Genomic DNA, 25,909 nt, shown 5'->3' with positions numbered 1-25,909 from the left:
TTACGGTTTGCACACATAAGACACGTGAGCATGTGTACAAATCTGTTACGGCATATGGATTTAGGAATATACACGTGATCATAGAACTCAGAAATACATCTGAATATAGTATTTAATGGGCTTCAAGAGGTTATACATTTTGTATTTTGGTGGGCATCAGCATTTATTTCTTTTGTATACAGTGCTTCAAATATTTTAATGTTACTTTCATCCTACTTTCATGAGACCCAAGAGATTTTAGTCATGGTTAGAGGGAAGAAAATAAAAAAAAATGCTAGTAAGTACTGCATAAAAATTAAAACATATAAAAAACATAGATCTTCTTGGTCATAAATACATACTTTATACTTTGATAATGAAATAAGACTTCATATGTTATATTTGTATGCTAATAAAATAGAGTATCTTTTATAATAACAATCTATAGTTCTATACTATAAATATCTCATTGTTTAGTGTACCTTCTGAGGAAAATCTCTTGAAAATCAGATGACTAGGTGGACACAAAAGAAAGATTGACAAACGGCAACATTCTGAATTTGGCGTATTCTGCGTGGCCAAATTAGCCAATGTCTCCATTCAGGAGGCTCCATTAGTGATTTCCTACAGGAGAATTTCATATTTTAAAGCAAGAACTTGTGTATTCTCTGGATCTTCCTAAATTATCTTATTAATGAAGGACCGAGGTGTAGGAAGGAGTAGAGAAATAGCTTTCCTAGTTGAAAGAAAGGGGTTAAAAGGTAGAACGTCACCTGTATATTAGGTAGCACATGTATGTTGAAATGATATTTTTAGATATTATTGTCTAGAATCTATGGCTAAGATAGTTCACAAATCTATATGAATTTAGCTCAAACTATTTTAAACAAATATAATACATACTTCATTAATTTCTAAAGTAATGGCAAGATTAATCCAGTGAAAATCCTTGCCTTTAATTTTAATTTGGTGAGTTATACATAACTGACTTTAAATTTTTCTTGTAACTTAATATGTTGTGTTTTTAGTGCAAAAAGATCAACATTTAACCGGAGAAATCAATTTAAGGTCTGTGGTGTCCCAGAAGTACATTTCCTGTTATGACCACTAGATGGCAGGGCAACATTGTCTAACATCTGAGAGCACTTTATGTACTTTTTTGCACGTAAGGAACTCTGGGGAAATTTTTTTTTTTTTTTTTTTTTTTTTTTTTTTTTTCTTTTGCATCTTTCAAAAAAATAAGGTAACTATATTTAAAAATGTCCTTTTACTAAAATACATAAATCTTATAACCACATGTAATGAGCGTAAAGCAACATGTATTTGCTAGAAACAGCTTTTTAATTCTATGGCACATATTTTAAATAGCCAGTGACACCAAGACAGCTGAGTGATGACAGCCTTTTTTTTTTTTTCTTTTTTACTAATTGAGATTTATATCCTTTCAGTACATGGCTAATGTGTTATGTTATTACCTGTAATTTGATCCATAATACCATGTGTCCCACCTCTCATCACACTTTTTGGCTTATTAAACGGAATTCTAGAAGCTTCAGCTTGAAGTTGGCCATTAATTGTGAAGCGTGCCTTGTTATGCTGTCCTATATATTATTGTCTGTTGTCATTTATGAGGCCGGGGAGTAGATTATAATTGAGAGTGAATGTTAAACACCACAGTGTATTCGAAAGGACTGCAGAGGGCCAACCAAATTACACACTTAGGAAAGGCTCCCTGGGAGAACCAGCCTCGATTCTAACAGTCATGGTTTCACGGTAGTTTATTTTTCTCCATCAATAGAACCCTAAACGGTACTTGACTTTACATGCTCGGTTTTGCCACCAACGTTCAGAAATATAGTTCATTTGGACCTGATTCTATGCCGAAGAATAGATAGCAAGAATGATTTTATTTCTCTCAAAAAAGTTTGTGCACTCTTCACAAAATAAAGAGGTCAGAAATCATACAAAATCTTACAGCCTGGTACATTTGAAGAAACACTGAGGTCTGGAGAGTTTTCAGATTCTGATTACCACTATAAAACTTGATACGCGAGACTGATTAGCCGTTCTTCATCAGTCATATCCCTGAACAATTTTTAAAGATGTCATTGAATAAAGAATATTTTCTTTGTTAATAATTATCTGTGATAGTGATTGGCATCTAGAAAGGGACAGATATTGAGGAGTTTAGGCTTTGGAGTCATAAAGTCTCTGTCACAATACACAGATTTGCTGCTTATAGCACAAAGCTCTCTCAGACATTGTACAAACAAGCTATTAAATCTTGGTCCCAATAAAATTGTATCTGCCAAAGCAGGTTACTCGAAATATTTGACCCAATGCCCCATTTTGGCAGGTGCTGATCTGTTCTATCACTAGTGATTCTTATTACAAGCAGAAATAGTTTTAATTCCTTTTTATTCATTGAGGTAAAAAGAATTTAACACCTCTTAGCAGACAGAAATCACAGCCAGAAATGGGGACTCATGGAGAGAGTACAGAGAATCAGCACACCTCATCCAATTGAGTGCTGGCTAACTGGGTTACATTGTGCTGAACAGCTACTCTTTACACACACACACACACAGCCAAATGCCTGTTTTCTTTTCCAATGCTCTTCTAATTCTAGCATTCCTCTATCCAGATGAGTGAATAATAAATAGTGCTTCACTCCCTGAAATGTATAATCTCAAGTCTTCACAAATTTGTTCCAGGAAATATTCTGAATTCATACTCTCATAAAAATAGAAGCACATATTTAGGTATTGCACATATGTAATTGATTTAAGAATTGCACACGTTATGGTAGCCTTGAAGTGAGGATACCCTAACATTCTGTATGAGGATTATAAGTTTTCATGGAACCTGCATTGATTTGAATGGGATGCTAGCCTCTCACACTGTGTGTACAAAGGTATCTCAGTCTTCAGTTCTCATAGGTACTACAGATTTTGCCTTTGAGTTGATTAGGACACCTTTTATTTATTTATTTTTTCTAGACTTCAAACAGGACAATGTTTTGTGTTCTCTTGTCAAATATCTGAGGGGTAGAGTTTAGAAGATGATGTATTTTTAATTAACCAAATTAGAAAACTGATGTTTAATACTCCAATTTTTACAATTTAATTGGATTATGAGTTTTTGTTCTGCTTTCTAAACATTATTCAATCAAAATGGGTTTACAAAACAAGAAAGATATGACAACTCTCAAGATTTCCATTAGGTCATTCAAAAAAAATGTGTGTTGTTTTGCACTTTTGTGTTTACATTTAATGCATAGGAATTACAAGAACCTATCCTAAAGACAGAAAGTACAGTATGAAAATTACCAGTCATTTGCAAACCAACCCTGGATGTTAATAGTTCTCTCTAAATTGTCTTGGTTCCAAAAGAGATCCTTTCTTTTTTCTGAAAGAATGGTTTGTTTTATACTGACATGTATTTTTAAGACATTCAACAAAATAGTAAGGAGCTTATTTAATGAGTTGGAGAAATTTACAACGTTAGCTAGTCTGTGTCCCATGTTAAGTCACCGTAACAGGGCTGGATGCAGGGCTGGCAGGACTTGGGTTGGGAGATTAGCATCATTTCTCCTTGAAATTTCTGGGAGAAATGTTCTTTGTATTAGCTGCAGTTCACTGAACATTGAATATGATCTTGACAATATGTAGGAAATATCTAAATCTTCACAAATTGCTCAGATAGAAAAACAGTTTCAGTGAGTTCCTTCACGTGTTCTTCCCACTGAAATATCCTTTTGGCTTTCGGGGAATGAGAACTGAAGAAGACCTTAAGGCTGCTCCTTAGCCTGGAGGAGCCCAGGATTCACTCTATTTTTCCTGCCTTCATAAGCCAGAATTGAGCTGTGTCATTACAGGGTATCAAAAAGGCAAATGTTATGTAAAAACATAGTGAACCTACATATATCTTTCTGAATTCCTTTGACTGAAACTTTGGGATGTTATTCAACTCAACCCAGTCACAGTATAATATTTGCTATTTATATAAATGCCTACCTTCCAAGGAGCTACATTAACTTCACAGATATTTTATAATGAAACCTCACACTGTGATCTGGGGGAAAGGTAGTTAGCACTTGCGTTTTATTAGAGAGGAAAATAGGGAGAGAGATAAAGGAGCTTATGCAAAAGTTTCATCCAAGGCTAGGAATCAAACCCCTGGATTCACTGTTCATTTTTTTTTTTAATAATAAAAGTGAATTCCTTTCTTGGCAATAAATATTTATTTTGCAACAGAAGTACTAATAGAAATATGCTTTCTTGGCTGATTGAATATAGAAAGAGACAGATTCTCTCTCTTTCCTATCAAGTTTACAATCTACTTAAGACAAACAAGACCAGACATGGAAATACAGAGTTGGAGTGTAATTTGCACTGCTGAGAAGTAGTTGGCTCTCATTTTCAATTTCTTCTCCTCAAGAAGTCACATCCATATTTCATCCCTTGCATATTTTGGCAATACATCCGGCTAAGAGCTATAAAGCTATTTAATTTGTGTTTTGGTAAAGCATTTTATGCCTGGGTAATGGCTTTGTACATCAGTTGCAGCCTGTAACATGGCTAAGTGTTCTGATTGACAGAACACCCACGTTCAGACTTGCTTATTTTTGATAAGGAAAATGCCAGCTAACTTAGTCCATATGTGCGCTGCAACAGGATGGACAGTCGTTTAAAAATGAAATGACAGGGACGATCAGAACAGCAACTCAGAGAAAAATCAGAATTAGTTTTCATTTCTCCTGTTATTTAAAAGTTTTAAAACATTTAACCATTCTCTTTAATATTCATTAGTTCATTTAAAAAATCGGGGCCTATATTTTAACTTTTTTCCTTTAGATGTTTACTATTTTAGTATAATAAAGTATGAAAACACAAAATATTTGTAAAGCATAGCAATGTTAAAAATATATTCTACTTATGTTGTATAGCTTCTAGGAAATTTATGACTCATTCAAACTGGAATGAATTAAGAAATTACTGCAAAGCTTTGTTCTTAAATTTTGGAAGAAAATTGAACCAGCTTCATTTTAAGGTCTTTCCAAGAAATCTTTAACATTACTGCTTTTATCAAAATCCTGTTGGGCTTGCATCACAACAATATGAATATTTTTGATATTTTTAAAATGTCTGGGATTCACCTTACTTATTGGGGTTTGTGTTAGTTTGTCACGGTTTCCTGACTACCAGCAAAACAGATGAGAGTCTTGGGTCAGACAATGAGATGAATTTGCATTTCATTCTTCTCATTAATGCTTATCTGAGTTCACATTTTTTCCTGAGTTTCTTGGGGATTGTTATGGTTTGTGTCTAGATATCACCCCAGAGCCTCAAGCAGTCTTAGGCGTCATCAGAGATGGCTGAATCCAGAGTGTGTGATTCTAGGATTGGAGCTGTGTGATTACTAAATCAGTCCACTGATTGGTTTGGCATCACCCTAATCACTGCAGTCTAAATATAATATAAAAGGGGAAGAAATATGCTGCTAAGCTCTTTGCTACTTTTGCTATCACCTGCTGTCATTTACATTTGCCCCTGTGTCATATGCCACCCTCCCTTGGAAACAACTATGGACTGAAACTGTACCTATTGTGAGCTAAATAAACCTTTTTCTCCTTTAACTTGGGGAGTCAGATAATTTGTCTCCGCAATGAGAAAAGTAACTAAGATGGAAATAATATTGCAGGACAAAAGTTATTGCAGTGCACAGCATCAGAACTCACAGAAACTAAATCTCTTAATGTGCTAAACAGAAACCTGTTGAACCTTTTTCTTAGGGGTGAGACATTATCCTTAAAAACCTGGGCAATTAATAAACCTGCCCTCTCCTCTTGAGGGAGACATATCTTTGTTGTCCAAGGCTTTGTATTGTTCAAGCACGTCCAAGAGAATTTCTGAAAAAAGTGCTAGCAGTAATTCAAGAGACCCATAGAGAATTGTCTCCCAGGAAGCATTTTCATTAATGTTTTATACTATGATGCAAATTTGACATTTCTGATTCCAATGGAAGAATCAGTTATTATGGATTTTCTCTGCTATTTCAAATCTAGCAGTTTATCTCTTGACTGAGAATAGAAAAATATGGTTGGGGATTATTATTCATATTTTATTATCAGAAACAAAATGATCTGGGCATGTTTATATCATTCTATTGCTACATAGTTACTATTAGCTTCCCAGCACATAGTAGGTGATCAAGTAGTATTTGGTGAATATAGTCTAAGAAATATGACAGTTTCTTAACCAAAAAATTATATATATATATATATATATGTATATATATATATATATATATGCTATATAATGATGTCAATAAGTGACATCTGAAGTTAGTTTCAAACAAATTAAACAGAGTAAAGAGCATATTTTAATTAAAAATGATATTAGCAGAAGTAATAACATATGGTAACTTCATGCACTATTTCAACTGCCTTGTAAGGAGTTCAAGTTTCATTAGCATTGTATTATTTCATGTCATTTTTACTTTGAGCAATGCTGCTATCATTAAACTGATTAGAGAAGTATTTAGGGTATTATATAGTGTTTATTTGGTACCTTAAACAATAATTATAATATCTTTAAGTACAAGCTAATATAAACTCAAGATTTAATTTGTGGCAAATAATTATAGTGATTGTTGTAAATATATTAATACCCTTTCGATATTTTACCATCTTTCTGAAAAAGTACAATCATTTCTATTTTACAAAAGATGAATAAGCAAAATGATAATGTAATTAAAACCTTAAAATGTTTGTCTATTAATTTTATTGAGACATAGAATGTATCACACTAAATTGTAACACCTTAGGAATCTACAGCTGAGGTCCAGAATGTCACCATATCTTTCTTGTGTTGCTTTTCCCATTGGATTTCACTTTTCTTCTACTGTCTTATAAGAATAACCACCGTTTTAACTTTTGCATAACCTAATACCAATCAAAGGTTCACATAATCTTTGCAAGTTTTCATTTCTCAGGTCCTTGCAATAAAGAATATTTTCTCTGTCTTCTTCATTTACTAGTGTGTGGAATTGTGCTAACCATAAAGTATTGAAAGGCAACATGGGCACGTCCTTGTCCTTGTTCTTAGGGAGTGCTCCACGTGGCAGGTCATTATGATGGTTCTGAGTGTGCTGTTGAACTGTTGACACCAGCAAGGATTTGAAGGTTGCTATAGCATCGGAAATTTGTTAGCAGTATGTCATTCCACAAGAGCACATGTGTTTTTCTGAGCACTCTGTGGCGATCTTGGAGAAAGTCAGAGATGAAATAACAGATTGTCTTCTAATGCTTCAGTCCAGCTCTGAATTTTATTGGCACTTACATATTCTACTGTTTATTTCATTAAGTGAAATCTGTTTCTTCCCTGCCCCGTGCAGAATGTGAAGGATGACGGACAGCATGTGTGGCGACTCAAGCACTTTAACAAACCTGCCTACTGCAATCTCTGCCTGAACATGTTGATTGGCGTGGGGAAACAAGGCCTCTGCTGCTCCTGTGAGTATGTCCGCCCGCCTGGGCGTCTTCAGCTCACTTGGGCAAAGGCTGATTTCATGGACCGATCCTATTAATAGATGGAGACCCAGGAAATAATCCAGACTGGCATTTTCTGAGTGTTTCTTTCATTTTTTTTTCCTCGTGTTTAATTAACTTGAATTTTACATTTCTTTAATTTGGGAAAGTCTGTCATTGAAAAAAAGAACTAACAACATTTTCCAGTTCTTTAGTTATTTTCACTTCAGGATAGTTTAATCTATTTATGATTCCCTTTCTTTCTGGGATTATTTTATAAATGTCCACTAATTTTCCACACACATATCTTATTCATAGCTATTTCTTTTTCTAAATTAGCCGCTTTATTCCTATAGAATGGGCCAGTTCCTTCAGCCCGGGTCAAACATTGCAATAACTGATTAAATATAAATTTGCATTCAAATGAAGAAATTTAACAGCTCAAGTACATATTTTCATGTTCTCATAAAAAAAATACATGGTGATGGATATTGGAATCCAAAGCACAGTTGGTTCATGGGTTGTATGCATTGACTTAGTTCCATTTTACTTAACTTGTCAATTTTTTTTTATTCTGCCAATTAGAATTTTCTAAGAGGGTATAAAACAGTTGATTTATAAAATCACCTATGTATTTTTAAATCTGCTGTAGATTTATCTGAGATTTTATATTCCCTGACATTCCTGTTAATTCAGAGTATTTATAATTCTCTCTTCCCTTAAGGCTGAAGTTGTCCTTAATATAGCAATTTACTAGTCATACTCCTTTCTTCTAGGTATGAAGTTACTGCATTTCTCAAGTGTATCAAACATCTAAAATTTCTGTGTATGTAATTAACTTTAAATTTTAAACCTGACTTCTATGCAAGATTTACAGATGTTTCATACTAATGCTCCTTTAGTACTATATTTGGGATTTGCCTTCAGATATATTGTGACATTAAAAAGTATATTTTAACATAATATTTCCCTATAACTTAAGTGTTTTGGGATTTAAATAAAGTTTCCTGAAATGTGCTACATTGTAATCCAGGTTCTCTTGATTCTTAGTTACACTAGAGTACTCTACACACACCAAGAAAATGCTTTGTTTTGAAATTTGTTTGTTTTTTTAAATCAGAAATTTTACAGTAGATCTTATTGATAGGAGCATATGCAAATCTCTCAAGGTGAGTTGTAGTTACTGAAAATTTTGCTCACGGTATTTTTACATACTAGCACAGTGAAGACAATACTGTTAACATTATTGCTCATAGAGAAGAGTTAAAATTCAGATTGTTTTCCTCAGTTGTATCAATACAAATCACAGATGTCAACATTTTGGAAGAGTTTTACTGAATAAATATTAAGTGGATTTAATGATTTTCTTTCACATTTCAGGAAGTGGTTAGCTTTTTTTTTTCTCCATTTTTATCGTATGGACTACCATTTCTTTCTTTTTTGTTTAGTATTTTACAAATTTATTCATTTAGAACTCATTTAGAATGAGAATTTTGTCAAAAGAATGCATGCATCTTACTCTAATTTTATTCAAATTCAATTCCTATGTAAAGATGCCAAAATTTTGTATGTTAGACTTACGACACATTATGCAAATAGACATATACATGTATTTGTCGATGTTTGTATATACATGCTTGCATGTAAGCAAAAAATTGTTCATGTATACCTTATGCTGCCTAGTAAAGATTATTCTTTTGCACAAACAATCTTACTATGTCAATTAAGGAAGGGATTTTTACTAATGGCCAAGAATAAAGGATGAAATCTCTTCTCTAGAAATAAAATAATCAGTCATTTAAGGTTCAGATAAATCAATAGACAAAATAGTATGAACTCGTAGGCTTTTGCCCCAAAGCTCAGCAGCTGCTGTCATGCCTCTGCTTTGTAAAATATAGATTTTTCCTTCTCGCATGACACCAAGCCATTTGGCAGTCATCAATTTGTCTTTAATATTTCTGTCATCTGGAAATTATTGTGAAAAATTCGAGTGAAGACTGATTTAATTAAGCATTTCCTGCTATGCCATGATAGAGGAGTCTTGGTTTTTCACATGCATAATATTTCCTGTACTAATTGGCCTTTTGTACTCCGTGGTAAAAACAGTCGACTTGGACTTTTCCTGGATGTGGCTGATTGGATTGATTAGGGAGCAGTGGATATGAAATGAGGTTCCGTTAATGTCATTCTTTCCCTATAAAATTGCAATCAGGACCAGGATTAGCTCTGAATTTGTGTACCTGTTTTCTTTCAGTCTGCAAGTACACAGTCCACGAGCGATGTGTGGCTAGAGCACCTCCCTCTTGCATCAAGACCTACGTGAAGTCCAAAAAGAACACGGACGTAAGTTTGTGACAGTGCTGGTTTGCTGTGGGTGGTGACTGAGGCTGCTTTTTCTTACGTTGGTACTGCTGTTCTGTTCTAGGTCATGCACCATTACTGGGTTGAAGGCAACTGCCCAACCAAGTGTGACAAGTGCCACAAAACAGTAAAATGTTACCAGGGCCTGACAGGACTGCATTGTGTTTGGTGCCAGATCACAGTGAGTAATTATGTCAAGTTCAAGCTTCCACTCACAGCCAGGGCTGCACATCCAATCTTATCTGATGGTTCCCCCTGAAAGTGTTTCTTTAGTGTCGGGATCAGTTAACATAAAACCATGGGAATTTCTTACTGCCTTAGGCTTCCAAAGGGATACAGTTCAGATCATGTCTTCAAAGAATCCAGAATTTTAGAAATGATGGCAATCTTGGAACTCATGCTACTGTATCTTTTTCAAACAGTGTCCCATGGAACCCAAGGACTTCCCAGGAAAGCAAACAGAGACCATGGTTACAGGCAGACATCAGAATAGATACTAACTGGGTAGAGCTCGACCTTGCCTCTATTTAACTACTGTATTTGATAAATGCTTTCTTTTCTACGTATTGTAAATTTATTTTAAATTAGGTTCTATGAGTATAAAAGGGGTAGAAAAAAATGAACAAGGGATTGCAAAAATTTTATTACATAGTAAAATTAAGAATAAAAAGTTAAGCAAATTATCCTTGGCTACGTGGTAGGTAAAAGGGGAAAGTCATTCTTTTAGGTCTTGCTGCTTCTCAGAACTTATTTTTTACCCTGGTTCCCAACATGCTGTAGCCTTCCTCATTCAGTTGGCTCTTAAACTGGAGGAAAAGAGATTTGGATGTTAATGCTAATCATTAGTAGCATGTACAAATAAGAAAAACTTGTCTTTTTGAGAAACTTTGGGACTTTACCTGGTTTTGATGATTGTCAAAACCAGTCTTGGAATAAAAATGAAATATAAAACCTCCAATGTTTTGTATTTAAGTTTTAGAAATTAATTAGAATTTAAATTTTCTAGAAGTATTGTTTTTCTTAATAAGGTGCGAAACACTTATGAGATTGGAAGCTTTCTAGTTTTATCCCCCAGGATGGTATTTGAATGCTCTTTTCATAGGGCTAATACTTTTATTTTGTTCAAATAAAACAGTGGGGTAAATTGAGTCAGTTAAGCAAATAAATTTCTCCGCATTGCTCAACTTGTAGTCCCTGACCACTGGTCAAACGGCATTCTTATAAGAAAACACACACACACACACACACACACACACACACACACACACACAGCAGAACGAGAAAAATAATCTATGACTTACATTTCAAAAATACAATTAAGTACATTTCTTTTAAAAAATGAACATTCTTTCTTCAATCATTTTTAGCTATTATCTAGTTACATCACATTTACTTTTTGGAAATTTTTATATTATAAAAGACACTTTTCTTTTTTTAAATGTTGGTTATTTTAATAAAAAAGCCTAATGAAAATTGAAATTACTCACATGAATCACTTGTATTGTCTCGCTTTTAAGAAGACAGTTTCATTTTTTAAAAAGAAGTACATTAAAATTATTCATTTTTGGTAAATATCTATAAGACATACAAAATTTTGTTTCAGAACTTGTAATAGACTCTTCTTGTTTTTACCAGCATCTTAAGTGTTAACCTAAACTGTAATTAGAGAATGTCAGAATAATTTTTATGATTATATTTCAAATTACTTTCCTTTCTAAAAATACATGTTTATAATGATACTTTAATTTTATAATTTCTATTTTTTTAAAAAAGCAATATTTCAAATTTGTGACAAATTTAAACAGTAAAATGTGCATTGTTGCCGCTGCAAATACAAAAACTTCTGGAATTTTTTGTTTGATTTTCTCTTTGTCTCTCTCTTTAGTCTCCATGAGTTTATCTTATACCCCTTCCGTTTTGTAGGATATTTTTCTCCACAAAATTCCCATCCTCATTAGTCTCCTATTAGTACTCTATGCATTTTAAAAGTTTTTCTTACTTATATACCAACTTATTTCGTTTATTCTTTCTTTGTTAATGGTTGTTTTTATCTGTGATTTCATAATCTTCATCTAGCCCCATCAGTCACAAATTACAGATTTATCTTTAGTCAGTGCTTGTCTTATCCTTTTACTCACTACAAAAAAGGTGTTACTTTGACTAAACTGTACTTTTGAAATACAAGAATTTCACACCCTAAGTCAGTTCAGGCAATATATTACTAACATCTTGTTTTTTACAGCGAAGATAATGCATCAAGATGATTCTTGTTGAGACTATACCAGCACAACGTAAATTGTTAACATCTGCAAATCCAAGCTCTAAATCAATCAATCACTGAATTTTATTTGGGATTTAAAACCCTTCTGGAAGGTCCAAAAGGGTTAATTTAGAGTTAGAGGAAAATATAGTAACTCCCTCTTATCAACCTCTCCCAAGTCCTGAGGTTTCTGGTTTATTTCCGCAGACTATCAGGAGTTTTAAGGTTCCAGTAGGCTCCAGTATTTTCTTGTATTAGGCAAAATCACGCAGTTTAAAAATACATGTGGAAAAATATATAGTCTTCTGATATGGCTTCTTCAGACTTCTGCATTGTCAGAATTTTAATTTTAATGAATTGCAGGAACACTTTCATTAATTTAATTAATTAATTTCATTGATTTTCTTGCTAGTTGACACATATATTTATTTCAGAACCCTTGTGTATTTAAAAGTATTCGTAAAAATTTTGTTTGACCTAGTGGTTGAAAATTTTAGTGTAAAGCTGATCTACACTTGAGTAATACCTACCTACTATTTCTGGAGACATCTGAACAATTACATTCACTTGTGTTAGTCCTTGCAGAGAGGGCCATAATGTAAAGAGTCACCATGAGGGGGACAGGCCAGGCGCTGTTGAAATGGAGCTTTAGGGAGGGCTGTAGGATGGGTTCAAGTTGGGTCACTGCAGAGGGAAACATAAGGTAGGAAAGTTGTGTCCATTTCAAGGTGTTTCCAAAGTCTTCACATCCTTTTTACGCATGACTTTTGGAAGTCATTTAATAGTAGGAGTCACGTCCACCAGATTCTTAAATTACTATCCATCACTTATAATTGTACCATTTTGGGCCATATGTGTAACTGGTTTTGACTGATCTTTCACTTTGTAAAATGGAGCTCACAATCCCTTTGGTATGGAGTGCTCTAGGACTAAATGGTGAAAAAAAAATCCATGTAACTGGGTTAATGAAAGTGCTTTATATGTAGCAAGTGCTCAGTAAGTGACAACACACAGCGAGAGCGGGGTGAAGCATCTCACAGGTGCCGTTCAAAACCAGTCCTGGCATCCAGAGCTTGCTCTGAATACTGCTCCTGGCCTCTTCCCTCTCCTCTGGCCCGTTCAGAGGAGAACAGCGCCTGGGAATCCTTGCCTGCAGAAGGATGTCAGTCCTGGGGCCCTGCCCAGCGCATTGACTGTGCTCCCTTAGCGCAGCTTAGCAGACATGGTGGGACGTGCCTCCAGCCACTGAAAACAGAATTACGAGTAAAATTCTTTCACTCCTGTAGTTTCTTTTTATCTCATTTTTGCAACCATTACTGAGCCCTGACTTTTCTTCCTTAAAATATCTCCCTCAAAGCTGAGTTTTTGTCTCCACATTCACAACCCTGGTACAAGCTCTTAGCACCTCTTGTCTAGATTCGAGTCAGAATCTCCTGGCTTATCTCCCCGCCAGAAGGAACTTCTCTCCATGGCAGCCTACGTACCACCTCGAGGAAGATCTTCCAAAAATACTGATTTGTGATCGCGTGCCTCCTTTAGCAACCTATAATAATTCTGCTAACTTCAACGCCTCCAAAGTCAATTTGGTTTTCAGTTCCTTAAAACTCAGACCCAAATCTAAGCACATGATGGAGTTATCCCACATGTATTCCCTCTGTAGTAGTTGTGTGTGTTGGTTGTAATTCCTTGGCAAGACCATTTTCCTGGTCTGTTATTTTATTCTCCCCAGTCCTTCAATGTACTCTGTTTTTACTGTAACTAAGGAACCAAATTCCACACCTTCCTTGATTTTTTTTCAGAGTAGTATTTTCTTTTCCTTCATATTTTCTTTACCTTTACTCCACACCAAAAGGAAACACTGTATTTTTCTCCAGGAGTTTCCGGTCTTTGTGATAAACTTGTCCACACTGGCTCATGAGTGTCACATGTTTTTTTTCTTAATCAGTTGAAACTCTTGATGCAGCATCGCCTTTAGAGAAAGTCCTCAATATATTTGCTTCAATGATACAAATAGTGTGCTTCTTAGCACTAAATACTGAATTCCAAAGGCACATAACATAAGTGTTGTTTTCATATATCATTCTGCAATGTTCCAATTACTATCTGATAGATAATATGTTAATATATTAAATTATTAAAGGTAAAAATTTGTTTTCACACTTATTTATCAATCTGTGCTCATGATGTCGTGATACTATTTTCCCACCTGATAGACACACAGTTAAGCTCTTACATGGAAGTTTTGCCTCCTTCTGTAAATGTAACCATTTAAAAAATAATAAGTAGAAACAGCCAAAATAAAACAGTGGAAAAGCATGTTCCAAATTTAGCCAACTCATTTTCTGTGCTTTCGTCTTTGTACCTTGATTCTCTCTTTCCTTTCTTGGCTACTGTCTGCCAATTTTAAGATGCTACTGCTTATACCTGCTTGTTTCTGCTGGTAGCATAATCCCAGGACATTCTGCTCAGCTCATGCTGTGAATTGTTCCTGTTCTAAATCATGATTCCTGGTCTGGCAGAATTCACCACGATAATGTAGCATGTTTTATTTGGGCTTTTCCAAAGAATATCTAGTTTATACATACGAATTACTAAATTTGGTATCATATAAATATACTTCTTTTATTAAAATATGACATTTTGAACAATAATCTCTAAAAATTCACAAAGCCATAAAAAAGTTACATATACAGAATAACAGCAGCAAGGTAGCAGCCTGTACCTTTATATGCAAAATATTGGAGCCAAAGAAAAGTAGCAAGTAACAAATATATTCCTCTAAGTCAGCTCACTGAGTATTTATTTATAAGAGTCATTTATGTCTCTTTTTCATTCATATCTAAATTGTTATCGGAAAAGTATTTTTGTATCTATTTAACTGTTCCATTATTTTCTTCTTTGTTCTGCCCATGCTCTGTTTCCTAGCTTCCACTCTTATGAGCACACCATACGCACGTTCTTTCCTTGCAAACTCCAGACAGATTTTTCCAATAAACAAACATAGAGCTGGCTCTAAGTTACATGTTACTGTCATACAATTTGAAATTATTTCCAAAGGTTTATTCATTTGCAGGAAAATGTGGTTCATATTATAGGAATAATGGGGCTAAATTTCTTAAGAATAGGAGTTTTTGGGCATATTAGAATAATGATCTGAATATTCTGTTTAATCTTCAAAACAGATAGAGAACCACGAACAACATTGTTTTTTTTGTTGTTGTTGTTTTGTTTTTAATTTGAAAACTAAGCAATTCCTTTTCTGTGGTGCATACTGCTTTTTTCACTCACAGAACAGGATGTGTCTATGCCCTGCTTTCTTTTCTTGAAGATCTCTGTATTTAGTCTTTCACTGATTTAGACTCAGGTTAACAAGCAGACAATTATCAGTCTTCAAGGTCTCGTAGACACTGAGAAAGACTCAGCTGTGTTTGTTTCTTTTGTTTTTATTCATGAAATTATATGGTAACAAAGCATCTTGTGTGTTTTCTGCTGCTAGAACAAAACACCACAGACTGGATAATTTACAAAGAAGAGAAATTTGTTTCTTTCATGAAGGCTGAAAGGTCGAGGTCCAGAGCACCCATCTGTAGAAGCCCTTTTTGCTGCATCACAGTGCGGCAGAAGGTCCTGCTTGGCAAGCCAGGGGAATTGTCCAAGCATATGTTTCCCTTTCTCTGTTAAAAAGCCACTAATTTCATCGTGGATCCTCACCATCTGTACCTCATCTAAACCTAAATACCTCACAGAGGCCCTACCTCCAAACACCATCAACATACAGATTTCTACTTCATGAAGTTCTGAAAGACACATTAAACTCATAGTACCAATTGCTGTTGTCAAGGATATTCACTTCTGTTCTGATTTTGACTTCTTAACAAAAGATAATTTACATATAGAAGAGTATCTGTATTCAAAGGGTAAAATTTAATGATTTTGTTCAAATAAACATCCCATGTAAACAGTATCTGATGAGAGAACAGATTATTAACAGTAACCTTAAAAAAATTTGTGTTTGTATTTCATTACGTAATTTTTGTTTTGTTAATAAGTGTTCTTTTAAATAGCCTTTATATTTTAGAGCACTTTTGGGTTCACAGCAAAAATGATATTTTTATGCTTGAAAAAATAATCCCACAATATAGGAGTTTTCTCATTGGTTTTATTTTTCACTGCTTCAGGTTGAACTTGGGGTCTTCATGCTGAACTACATCCCCCATTCTCTTTTGTGAGGGAGGCACGTATTTTGGCTAAGTCACTAAATTGTCCAGCCTAGGCCTAAATGTGGTATCCTCCTGCCTCAGTCTCCCAGAGTACTAGGATTATCTCTGGCTTTCATATATCATTTGTCAAGTATGTCTGAATAATCGAACACATAAATCAGACTTGCCATGTAAACTTAACTCACAGCTTCTAAAATAATCAGTACTTCTAACATGATGCCCTCAGTTTTGATGTTTCCTCTTGCAACAAATGTCATGAAGTGAGTGACCACCGGGGTGTATATGTCAGTGGCCAGATTCCATTCTTAACAAAAGCGTGAGGCTGTCCTATGTAGGATCATGTGGTACAGACTCAGCTAGGAAGATATCCTTGCACTGTGTGTCCCTGTTTCAGCGATGACAGTATGCTTTCTGACCTTATGGATCCTGCTCTGTGCTGGCACTTCTGCAGGACTGTGTCACAGGTACCCATATGGAGCTCTGGGACATAGGCCACAGAGGTGATCACACTGGAGAATTCTGTTTTGGCTTCCTTCAGCTCTAGAGGGGCAGTACTTTCTGGGTCCAACTGCCATTTCCTACACCCTGAGACTCTCAAACCCAGTAAGTGTCCTACCCTCACTCACACTCTGGTCACCTCTACAGCATGTTCTATGTCCTTAGCTCTTCCCTTCTGATCCTAAATGCCAAAGCCATTGCGTTAACTCGTTATTCCTATTGGAAACCCAGGAATGGAGACACAGAGAAGCTGAGGTTTGCAAACTGTAGGGCCCAGCAGTCAGCAGGACTCTCTGAGCTCCTTGCCCTGGCCTTCACTTGTGCAACTTACTGTGTTGTCAAGAGTGCACATCCAACCCTTTACCATTCTACATGCAGCCATTGTCACCTAGTATTTTGCTTTCTGTAGAGGGTCTTGGAATCTGCGTTTTCAGTTTTCAAGGCTTTGTGCCAAAATCAAAGAGCCAAAGCTCCCTCTTCGTGCCACACAGGGTACAGGAGAGCTTAAGTGGCATTATCTCCCTTTGGCCATTGTTCACTATTCGCAGTGCTTTGTGTATTAATTTCCTAGGGCTGCTGTTTCAAAATGCCATGATGTAAGTGGTTTAAAACAACAGAAATGTATTGTCTCATGGTTCTGGAGGCTACAATGCTAAAACGAAAGTGCCAGGAAGATCATACTGACTCTGAAGGTCTTGGGAGGACTCTTTGCCTCCGCCTGACTTCGAGTAGTCATCATCGGCCTTCCTTTACCTGTAGCCACATCACTCAGACCTCTACATGGTGGTCACATGATCCTGTTGCCTCAGAGTCTATAGCTCTCTGTTCAGATTTTTCTCTTCTTATGTTGATATGAGTCAATCATTGGATTAGGCTCAGATCTAATCATATATAATTGCATTTTAGCTTGAACATCAAACTATAAAGATTTATTTCAAATTAAACTTTATATTCATAGGTACCAGGACTTAGGGCTTGTGCACATCTATTTTGGGATATAAGCATTCATTCCACATCAGTTGATAACCTGTTACCTCTGAATCCAACTACCCAAGTCTATGATTTATTTTGTGACAATAAGCCCCATAAACTAACAATGTATTTAACCCATTTGTAAGAAAATTACACATTTTCATGGCCTATTCAGAGTGTGAGCTTATTTTATTCTATTGTGCATGAAGTTTCAAGTGCTTCTATATTTTCAATTCTTCTTTCCTCTTGACAAGGACCAGCATTGCCTAATAAAAAGACGGAAAATCGTTTTCTTTATAGAGAAGTTTATGTGCTGCTGTGAAGAGAAATGCTAATTATGGATAAATGTACAAAGATACTTTTATTTCATGCAGTACATCTGAATGTGCACTAATTATCGTACACACAGCCTGAACTCTGAGGCAAGGAGCTATTGAGACAAATGTATTCTAGGACCAAGGAAATACTCCTCAGCACGCACCCACTGTCAATATGAATCAGCTCTCACGAGTGTCTTAGGATTTGCTAATTAACTCCTGCCCAAAGTGCTGTAGTACAGCTAAGGCTTAACTGGGGGAACCTTTAGTGCATAACTAAGTAAAGTGTAGCTTGCTCTCTGTCCCTGTCTCTGTCTCTGTCTCTCTCTCTCTCCTCTGTCGCTCTTATAACACTTCCTATCTGATTAAAATGTGTCATGTTGCTAAACTAGATTATTTCATGTTTAATTGATATTGGACAAAGAAGGGAGAAATTCCTAAACGATTTTAAACAAGGATAATTCTAACAAATCTGTGTTATTCCAATAAAAAGTATCACCTTTATTTCAAAACATCAGAACGTAGCCAGGCATTGTGCCATACACCTATAATCCTAGCACTCTGCGGGCTGAGGCAGAAGGGATGCCTCAAGTTTGAGGCCATCCTGGGCTATCCAGTGAAACCCTGTCTCCAAAAACAAACACAAATTGAAAAATAAATAAAAACATCAGTATTTATTATAATATAGTGTCTTAATTTCAACTTGCAATCAAAGTTGATAAAAAATAAGGGTTTGGATTCATACATATTGTAAAATGAACATACATCACATAGTGATACACTAAAATAATGTTGAGCTTATAAATACAATATAAAGTTAAATTTTTATAATCATAATCATCGTCTTTTATTTATATCCTGCTCCTACTGAGATGAATCTCTGGCTACATTTACATATTGAATTACAAATTTAAAACTAATGATGGGATCAATTATGCCCCATACTGAGCTGTGCACTTTGGAATGACTTTGAGAAAACAGGAGGGTCAAAAAAAAAAAAAAGCATTACAGGGTATGGAGGCTTCAAGATTATGCTAACAAATCACCAAAGTAAGGACGGTAAAGGGAGACCGTTTATTCGTCAGAGAAATCAGGCTTCTTTGGTGTGAAATTTAAAGCACATCTTTCAAATAAAATTTTCTGAGAATTAGAAAATAGGTAGTGTGAGGCGTGAAAGTTGCTTAATTATTTAAGGAAAATATACAAGAACAAATGTAATATGAAGCCCTTTTATGTCTGTTTATTTTCTCTTGCAATTTTTGATGTGCTTTCAATGTATTCACTGTATCTCAGTAGAAATCTAATCTGCCCTACGTTTGCTCTCATCCTGTGGAATCTGATACTATCCCTATTTCTCCTCTTCTAGCTGCACAATAAATGTGCTTCTCATCTGAAACCTGAATGTGACTGTGGACCCCTGAAGGACCATATTTTACCGCCCACAGCCATCTGTCCAGTGGTACTGGTGAGTTTTTCTGTACCATTCTGGTGTAACCTGGGAATGCTGTAAATAACACCACTAAATTCTTCTTGGGCTAATTTCCGTTAATCAAGACAGAGTTATGCTGATCTGAAATACTTCACTGCTTCAGAGCAGAGACATTTGATCACTGGATTTCCTTTATCCATACTTCTTTCCACAGAACACTTTTTAGTAGCTGTGCTCGAACTGAAGCTGACTCAGGCTTCACCACTTAGTCATGCGGTACTTACCAGAAATTGTATAGGCAGAACGCTTCTGCAGTTTCCACATTTTATAGATCTAACTTCCCAGAATAATGAAGTTATTCTTACGGGCGATTTTGCTGTGGATGCACATTATGTATCTGCAATGTTGAGGTCTCTCATTTAGGTCAGAGGCTACCAAAACTGATGACACAAACTTTGAAAAAGTTATGTGCTGCCATTCACTATCTTTTTATAAAATAAAAATTATTGGACAATAAATCTAACTACCTGCAAAATAATTACTTAATTCAATAAATACATGAATGAAATATGCCTGAGGAAGGTAACTTTGAAAACCACAATCCTTGATAGGAAAAGAAGCAGGTCTATTGAAAGAAAATATCCATTTTCAAAATCCAAATGGTTTCTAAGTGAAAATTATTTTACCAAACAAACTATTTCATATGCGTTATGCACTACTTTTTAAAAAAATAATATGGAGACTGAGTGCTTAGAACTTTGGTTTGCTATAATAAAAATGTAACAACCTGGAGATGTTAAATACTTTTGTAAAGGTCAACCTAGAAATTAATAAAATTACTCAATTTGCACCCACTTAAGATTCATTTTGTAATTATCTGTAAAATACTGGCTGTATTTTTAAATGCCTTAATTTAAAAAATATTAAGAGTGTTTTATTTCTTAGGCCACATAAATAGAAGGAGAGAATATGCCTTGATATTGCTGAGCATACACATTCTTAATTCTAAATGTCTTTTCTTCATCTAAGATTTATTAAGCAGTCTTTAGAAATGAAGTTAATTAAAAATAACACACCATGTAAAACTTCTTACATTTTCAGTTAACTTGGTATCATTTTTATACATTTAAAGTGTTAGCTTAGAGAATAAGGATCTGTAGAATTTTTACAATATTTCATTCTTAAAATAAGGTAATCGTATTTGTTTAAATGCATCTCAGATCTCACATTTTAACATTTGAAAACATTTTGTTATGCATCTTACTACCACACTGCTGATGAATGATCCCACTCACTGGGGGAATCAATCCTTTTTGTCAATCTTGTAGTCAAATATGAGACAAATTCTTCTTATGATCGCATTGCTTCTTTCTTTAGGAAAATCAAAGGAAAAAGTTTATTTGAATAGTCTTCTAATATCTTTAAAACTTTACAGTTTTTAATCACTAAATATTTCGATGGTGCTAATCAAGATTTATATTTCGACATTGCCAGTTTGCTAGACAGTGATATTTTCCTCTCTGAAGTATTTGACTGCTGTGGATTAGTTCGTTCACCTCAAATGCGTGTCTTCACGGCCTTCCATGCTACTGTACTCTGCCGGTCTTTTTCTGTTCTCTGCGTATCTGCCCCCACCGTCTTTGCTGGGTACAATGGGACCTGCCTACGTTTTTGCTTCTCTGGGATCTACCTTCCGGTGTTATAAGTTTACGTACAATGTTTTTCCCAGTGCAATCTGGTTTGATCAGTTCATTTTATTACCATGTTAATTTATATTCGGATCACATTTCTCTTATGAATCTTGAAAGTACAAACCTTCCCCATCTTATTTTAAGTGCAACATGCCCAATATAATATTATTAAGTAATGTAATAATCATACCTCTTATTCACTGACCACATAAACTTTTCCAGGAACTATGCCAAAAATATTAATTAACTAATTAATTAATTGATTAGTTTTTTTTTGAATGCCTGTATTTGCCACGTACTATTATGGATAGTAATAAAACTATGAGAAACAAAAATAAATATTTGCCTTTATACAGCTTTCTTTCTCCAATGAGAATAAATAGACAATAATACAAATACATACATCACTTAGTGCCTTCTTATTTAAAAAAAAATAGAAACAAATAGTATAGTAAAGCTTAAAAGGGGAGAGGCCAGGGATTTTGCTCAGCCACAGAAGCCGCTGCCTGGCAAGCAGGAGGCCATGAGTTCAATCTTTGGAACCTAAATAAATAAGTGAAAAAAAATTTAAAAAATAACAAATGTTGGAGAAATGTGAAGGTGAGATATTAGTCAAAATGTACAAAGCTGCATTCATGAGAATGAATAAGTACAGAGATATAACATATAGAAATATAGGATGATTACAAATGATTACAATGGTTAATACTGGAAATTTGTCAAAAAATTAGATATCAGGTACAGTGAGCACACACAGATGGGATATGTACATATACATATACATATATATATATATATATATATATATATATATAGAGAGAGAGAGAGAGAGAGAGACAGAGAGAGAGAGAGAAAGGCATTTACTCATACACACACATATATGCACACAGGAGTGATTTTGTAAGGAAATGAACATATTAATTTGTAGTAACTATTTCTCTTTGTATATGTATATTGTCAAATAAGAGCCTGAGTTTGGTTTTAGATCTAATTGGAGTTTGTTGTTATTTATGATTCAAGGATGCCTTTATGCCATAGAATAACAGGACAGTTCCAAATCAGTAATAGCTGAATTGTGAATTTTGTAAGACTGGAGCAAGGAAACAGAATACAAAAACAGAAGATGATTGGGCCATTCATAATACCAAGTTACTTGTAAAGTAACTATTATGCGTGGTGTATCTAAAGGAGCATGTTTATTTTTCAGATACACATAGACTAAAATCTCCTTTTTTTTCAAGTGAAATGATCTGTTCTGGGATCTACTGCTGGGTTATGTGGCATTTAAAACATGAGTAACTCCATCTCGACCGGATCTCATCAGTGGGATCTAGGATACGAGCTTAGTCCAGAGTAATGGTCTCTCATTCTAACACCTTTATATGCTAGTTGTATTTTCAACTAAAGCAATGTTTTCTCCTTTTAAGGAGAAATCCTAGGACTGCAATTATAATAAAAGACAATCAAGAGAGTTCACTGAAAAGATAGTTATCCAAAGCGTGAGGATTGGAAGGAGTCACCAGGTAGATCCCTAGTGACAGAGTTTCACAAACACATGAGCCAGACAGGACTTGATTCTGAGACAGGAGGTGCACAACCATCTTGAAGGACATTGAGATTAGTGGCTGGACCTGAGTACGGAAGGAAACACCCTGAAAAAAAAATGTCAAAGATGTCACAGGATTTTCATATCATATAAAGCAATATAGGATACTGTAAGACATTTACATTTTACTCTGAATTCAGTAGGAAGTTTTTAAAGGATTTTAATGAAAGAGTAAATGACTGACTTGTATTTTGAAAGCAACATGTGTTCTGTGAGCATGCAACAATTGGAAGAAGATAAAACACTTGTGTTTTCTCGGTGACCTGGGGAGTCGGATCACTGGCTAAAAGTGAGACTAAGATTTGTAAGGAATGAGTATAAGATTTGTAAGGAATTTGAGAATTGGGAAGATATTATACTGCTTTTTTCCCAAATATGATCAGCAGAGAGAGGCCAGGGAGGCAAGGATGTATGCACAGTAGCAACTATAAGAATTGGGAGTGAAATTTAATCTAAGAAATTAGGAATGCAAAGACACAAAGTGTGTGTACAGTGAATGATGTTAGGAATGATATATTGGAGACTACACTGCAGTCAGAGATGATTGGAGTTAAGGTTAATGGCATCACACTGTAACACTAAACGAAACACAAACAGATTCTGAAGGGCTGAAATTATTGATGATACATATTAATTCATTTAATTCTCACAGTAAACTTTATAATTAGTGTAGGTTTAACATGTGAGGAAATGAAAAGAACAGGTAAGTTTCTAGTGTCACATGTTAATAAGTAGCAACCCAGAATTGCAATCTGTAATAGTTAAGCTTGACCATGTAAACTTGATTGTGTAGGGAGGGAGCCTCTCAGAGGATTGGCAGAGCACATTTCTGGGTGTGTCTGTGTGGGTCTTGGAAGCCCACTGCTGAGGTCTGTGTTGGGTTCCTGTCTCTAGTGTTGATCGCCTACTTTGCTTCACAGACACTACAAACTAGATGTCTTTGCTTTGCCAATTCCATCATCAAAGTGCTGCTTTCTTGGAGGCAGGCAAACCTGTACTATATCTGCTGAAATTGGGAGCTAAATTAAATCTCTTCTCAAAATTGTGAGCGCAAGGACCCAGTGATGGTAAAACTGACCCACACAGAGACCAAAGCTTATCACTCTGGAGCCATATGCAAGATTATTTTCCCCTCTCTTTTGCCAAATCCATATTGTCTTATTTCAGGGACTAGAAACTGCATACTCCAAATGTCCCAAAGCAGAAACCTAAAATTATTTTGCATTCTTCATCTTCATTATCAAATTAACGGCTAGGCATCCTATTCTGCTGTTCTTAATCTTGTCTCTTTATCTCACTCTAACTTGCTCGTGCACCGCACTAAACAATTTTCTCCCTAAGTGCACTCTATTAGCAGCTGTACTGAATTCCTCTCTTTCCTGATGTCCCCAACTAGGTTTTGGGTGCACATTCTAAAAGGTAAATATGGTATGTCTTTCTCATGCATAAAATATTTTCAGTGATTCAGTATTTAAATTTTCAACTTTCTAGCATGGTAAACAAGGTGCCTTACAGAACCAATGCACCCAGTCTCTCATAAACCACCTTATCTTACTAAAAATCAAGGATAATTGAAATACTTGTAGTTTGCTGAGTGTGCCTTTTTTGTTGACCCTTTGAGTCCCGTATGTGTTACTAAATCAACCATCATCACTTCATTTAGAAAAATTTCCCGTTTGCTAAATAAGTATTAAAGATTGCTTTCATATTCTAGAATAAATTCATCTACGATTACATTAATTACTTGTTTTAAATACTCATACTTTAAACAGATTAATAAAGTTATTCTGCCTAAGCAGCTCAAATTTATGAGCACTGAAGATTTTTCATCTGTGAATTTTCATTAAATTCCAAAAATTGTTACCTGCTAAAAAGTGTTATAATTTTATCCAAGTAAAACTCCATAAGGTGACACGATAATGTTTAGGTTTTTAAGTTATTAATTACTAATTTCCTTCTTTAAACTAATTTGTCCTAGTGACTTAGGTTAATGCTTTCTAGAAGACGAGGGGAGATTCAGATTTGGTTATTATAATGCCTGCAGAGATCATCCTTATGTTATAAAACTTTTCAAAGAAAGAATAATGATATTCTGCTTATGTAAAATTTCCTTAGCTTTGACTCTAAGCTCTGAGGTTACTTACTCTATGAGCTTTATGAGCTCAGTATGGGTCCCTAATTCCTGACTGAAGCTCATATAACCTGTCTCATAACAACATGCTGAAAGGTCAGGCTCCATGGCAATAGTCTACTGATGTTCTAGAATATCTCTGCAGGTATCAGATTTAAAAAAAGTTATACCACTGCTCTCAGATCCCTGTGTTTCCCCCAACACTTGTTATTTCTTTTAGGTTTCTTGTTCTGTAGACACACATTCATCAATACTGCTATTAGCACATTCTCTTCACACATGGCAGGCCTTTTGATAAGTATGCCCTATGGTTCCTATTGATTAGTGGTTGTGATATAACATCAGTTGCCATAAAAAATGAGTCTACATCCACTATTCTGAAAGTAATATCACTACCACATGGAGATGTGCCCAATACATTCAGACATCAGATTTGATGACTCTTTTTCTATGCAATTGGTGCAGGGCGTATTTTTAGAGGACTATCAAGGGCTTATATTTCTTAAAATTTACTTGACCTGGGGTTCATATCAAATTTCATCCATGGCTGTGCGTAAGTGCTTACACTGGTTTCCTTGAAAAGTTTACCTGTAAAAATTGTACTTACGGTCAATTATTAATATATAGAAGAGAATTCAGAGCTATCTAAAAAGATAGAGTTCTTTCAGTCTTTCTTGTTTAATAAGAAAATGTAAACCGAACCAGGCAAAATTCATGATAAAACATTCTGGATAACCAACTTTATAAAAATCCATTAACTCATCACAATTGATTGTCAAAATAGATATTCTGCTTTTAATTAATCCAATAAAATACACTTCTGGTTCCTGCTACAGACCCCGTCCTAAAATCTCAGCTATCTAATCTCATATAAAGTGATAGTGCAAACAATTAGTAGTTTCATTTGGAAAACA

At 35.0% G+C, this 25,909-nt stretch overlaps 1 protein-coding gene across 13 annotated transcripts in view; it reads left to right on the top strand.

Annotated features, from left to right (window-relative positions):
* Dgkb (diacylglycerol kinase beta) overlaps positions 1 to 25,909 on the top strand; it is a 645,864-nt gene that overhangs the window by 212,006 nt on the left and 407,949 nt on the right. For all 13 annotated transcript variants that reach the window (XM_063238955.1, XM_063238993.1, XM_063238976.1 and 10 more), the window contains 4 exons: positions 7,378 to 7,495; positions 9,765 to 9,853; positions 9,936 to 10,052; positions 19,505 to 19,603. In XM_063238955.1, coding sequence (XP_063095025.1) covers positions 7,378 to 7,495; positions 9,765 to 9,853; positions 9,936 to 10,052; positions 19,505 to 19,603 — 423 coding nt within the window. The remainder of the gene's footprint in view (positions 1 to 7,377; positions 7,496 to 9,764; positions 9,854 to 9,935; positions 10,053 to 19,504; positions 19,604 to 25,909) is intronic.

This window comes from Cavia porcellus, unplaced genomic scaffold (assembly GCF_034190915.1).
Source record: "Cavia porcellus strain 051 isolate PalLab524CR breed Dunkin Hartley unplaced genomic scaffold, mCavPor4.1 scaffold_2, whole genome shotgun sequence".
NCBI lineage: Eukaryota > Metazoa > Chordata > Mammalia > Rodentia > Caviidae > Cavia > Cavia porcellus.
Note: the sequence above shows the minus strand (reverse complement) of the source record. Positions and strands in the feature narration are given on the sequence as shown.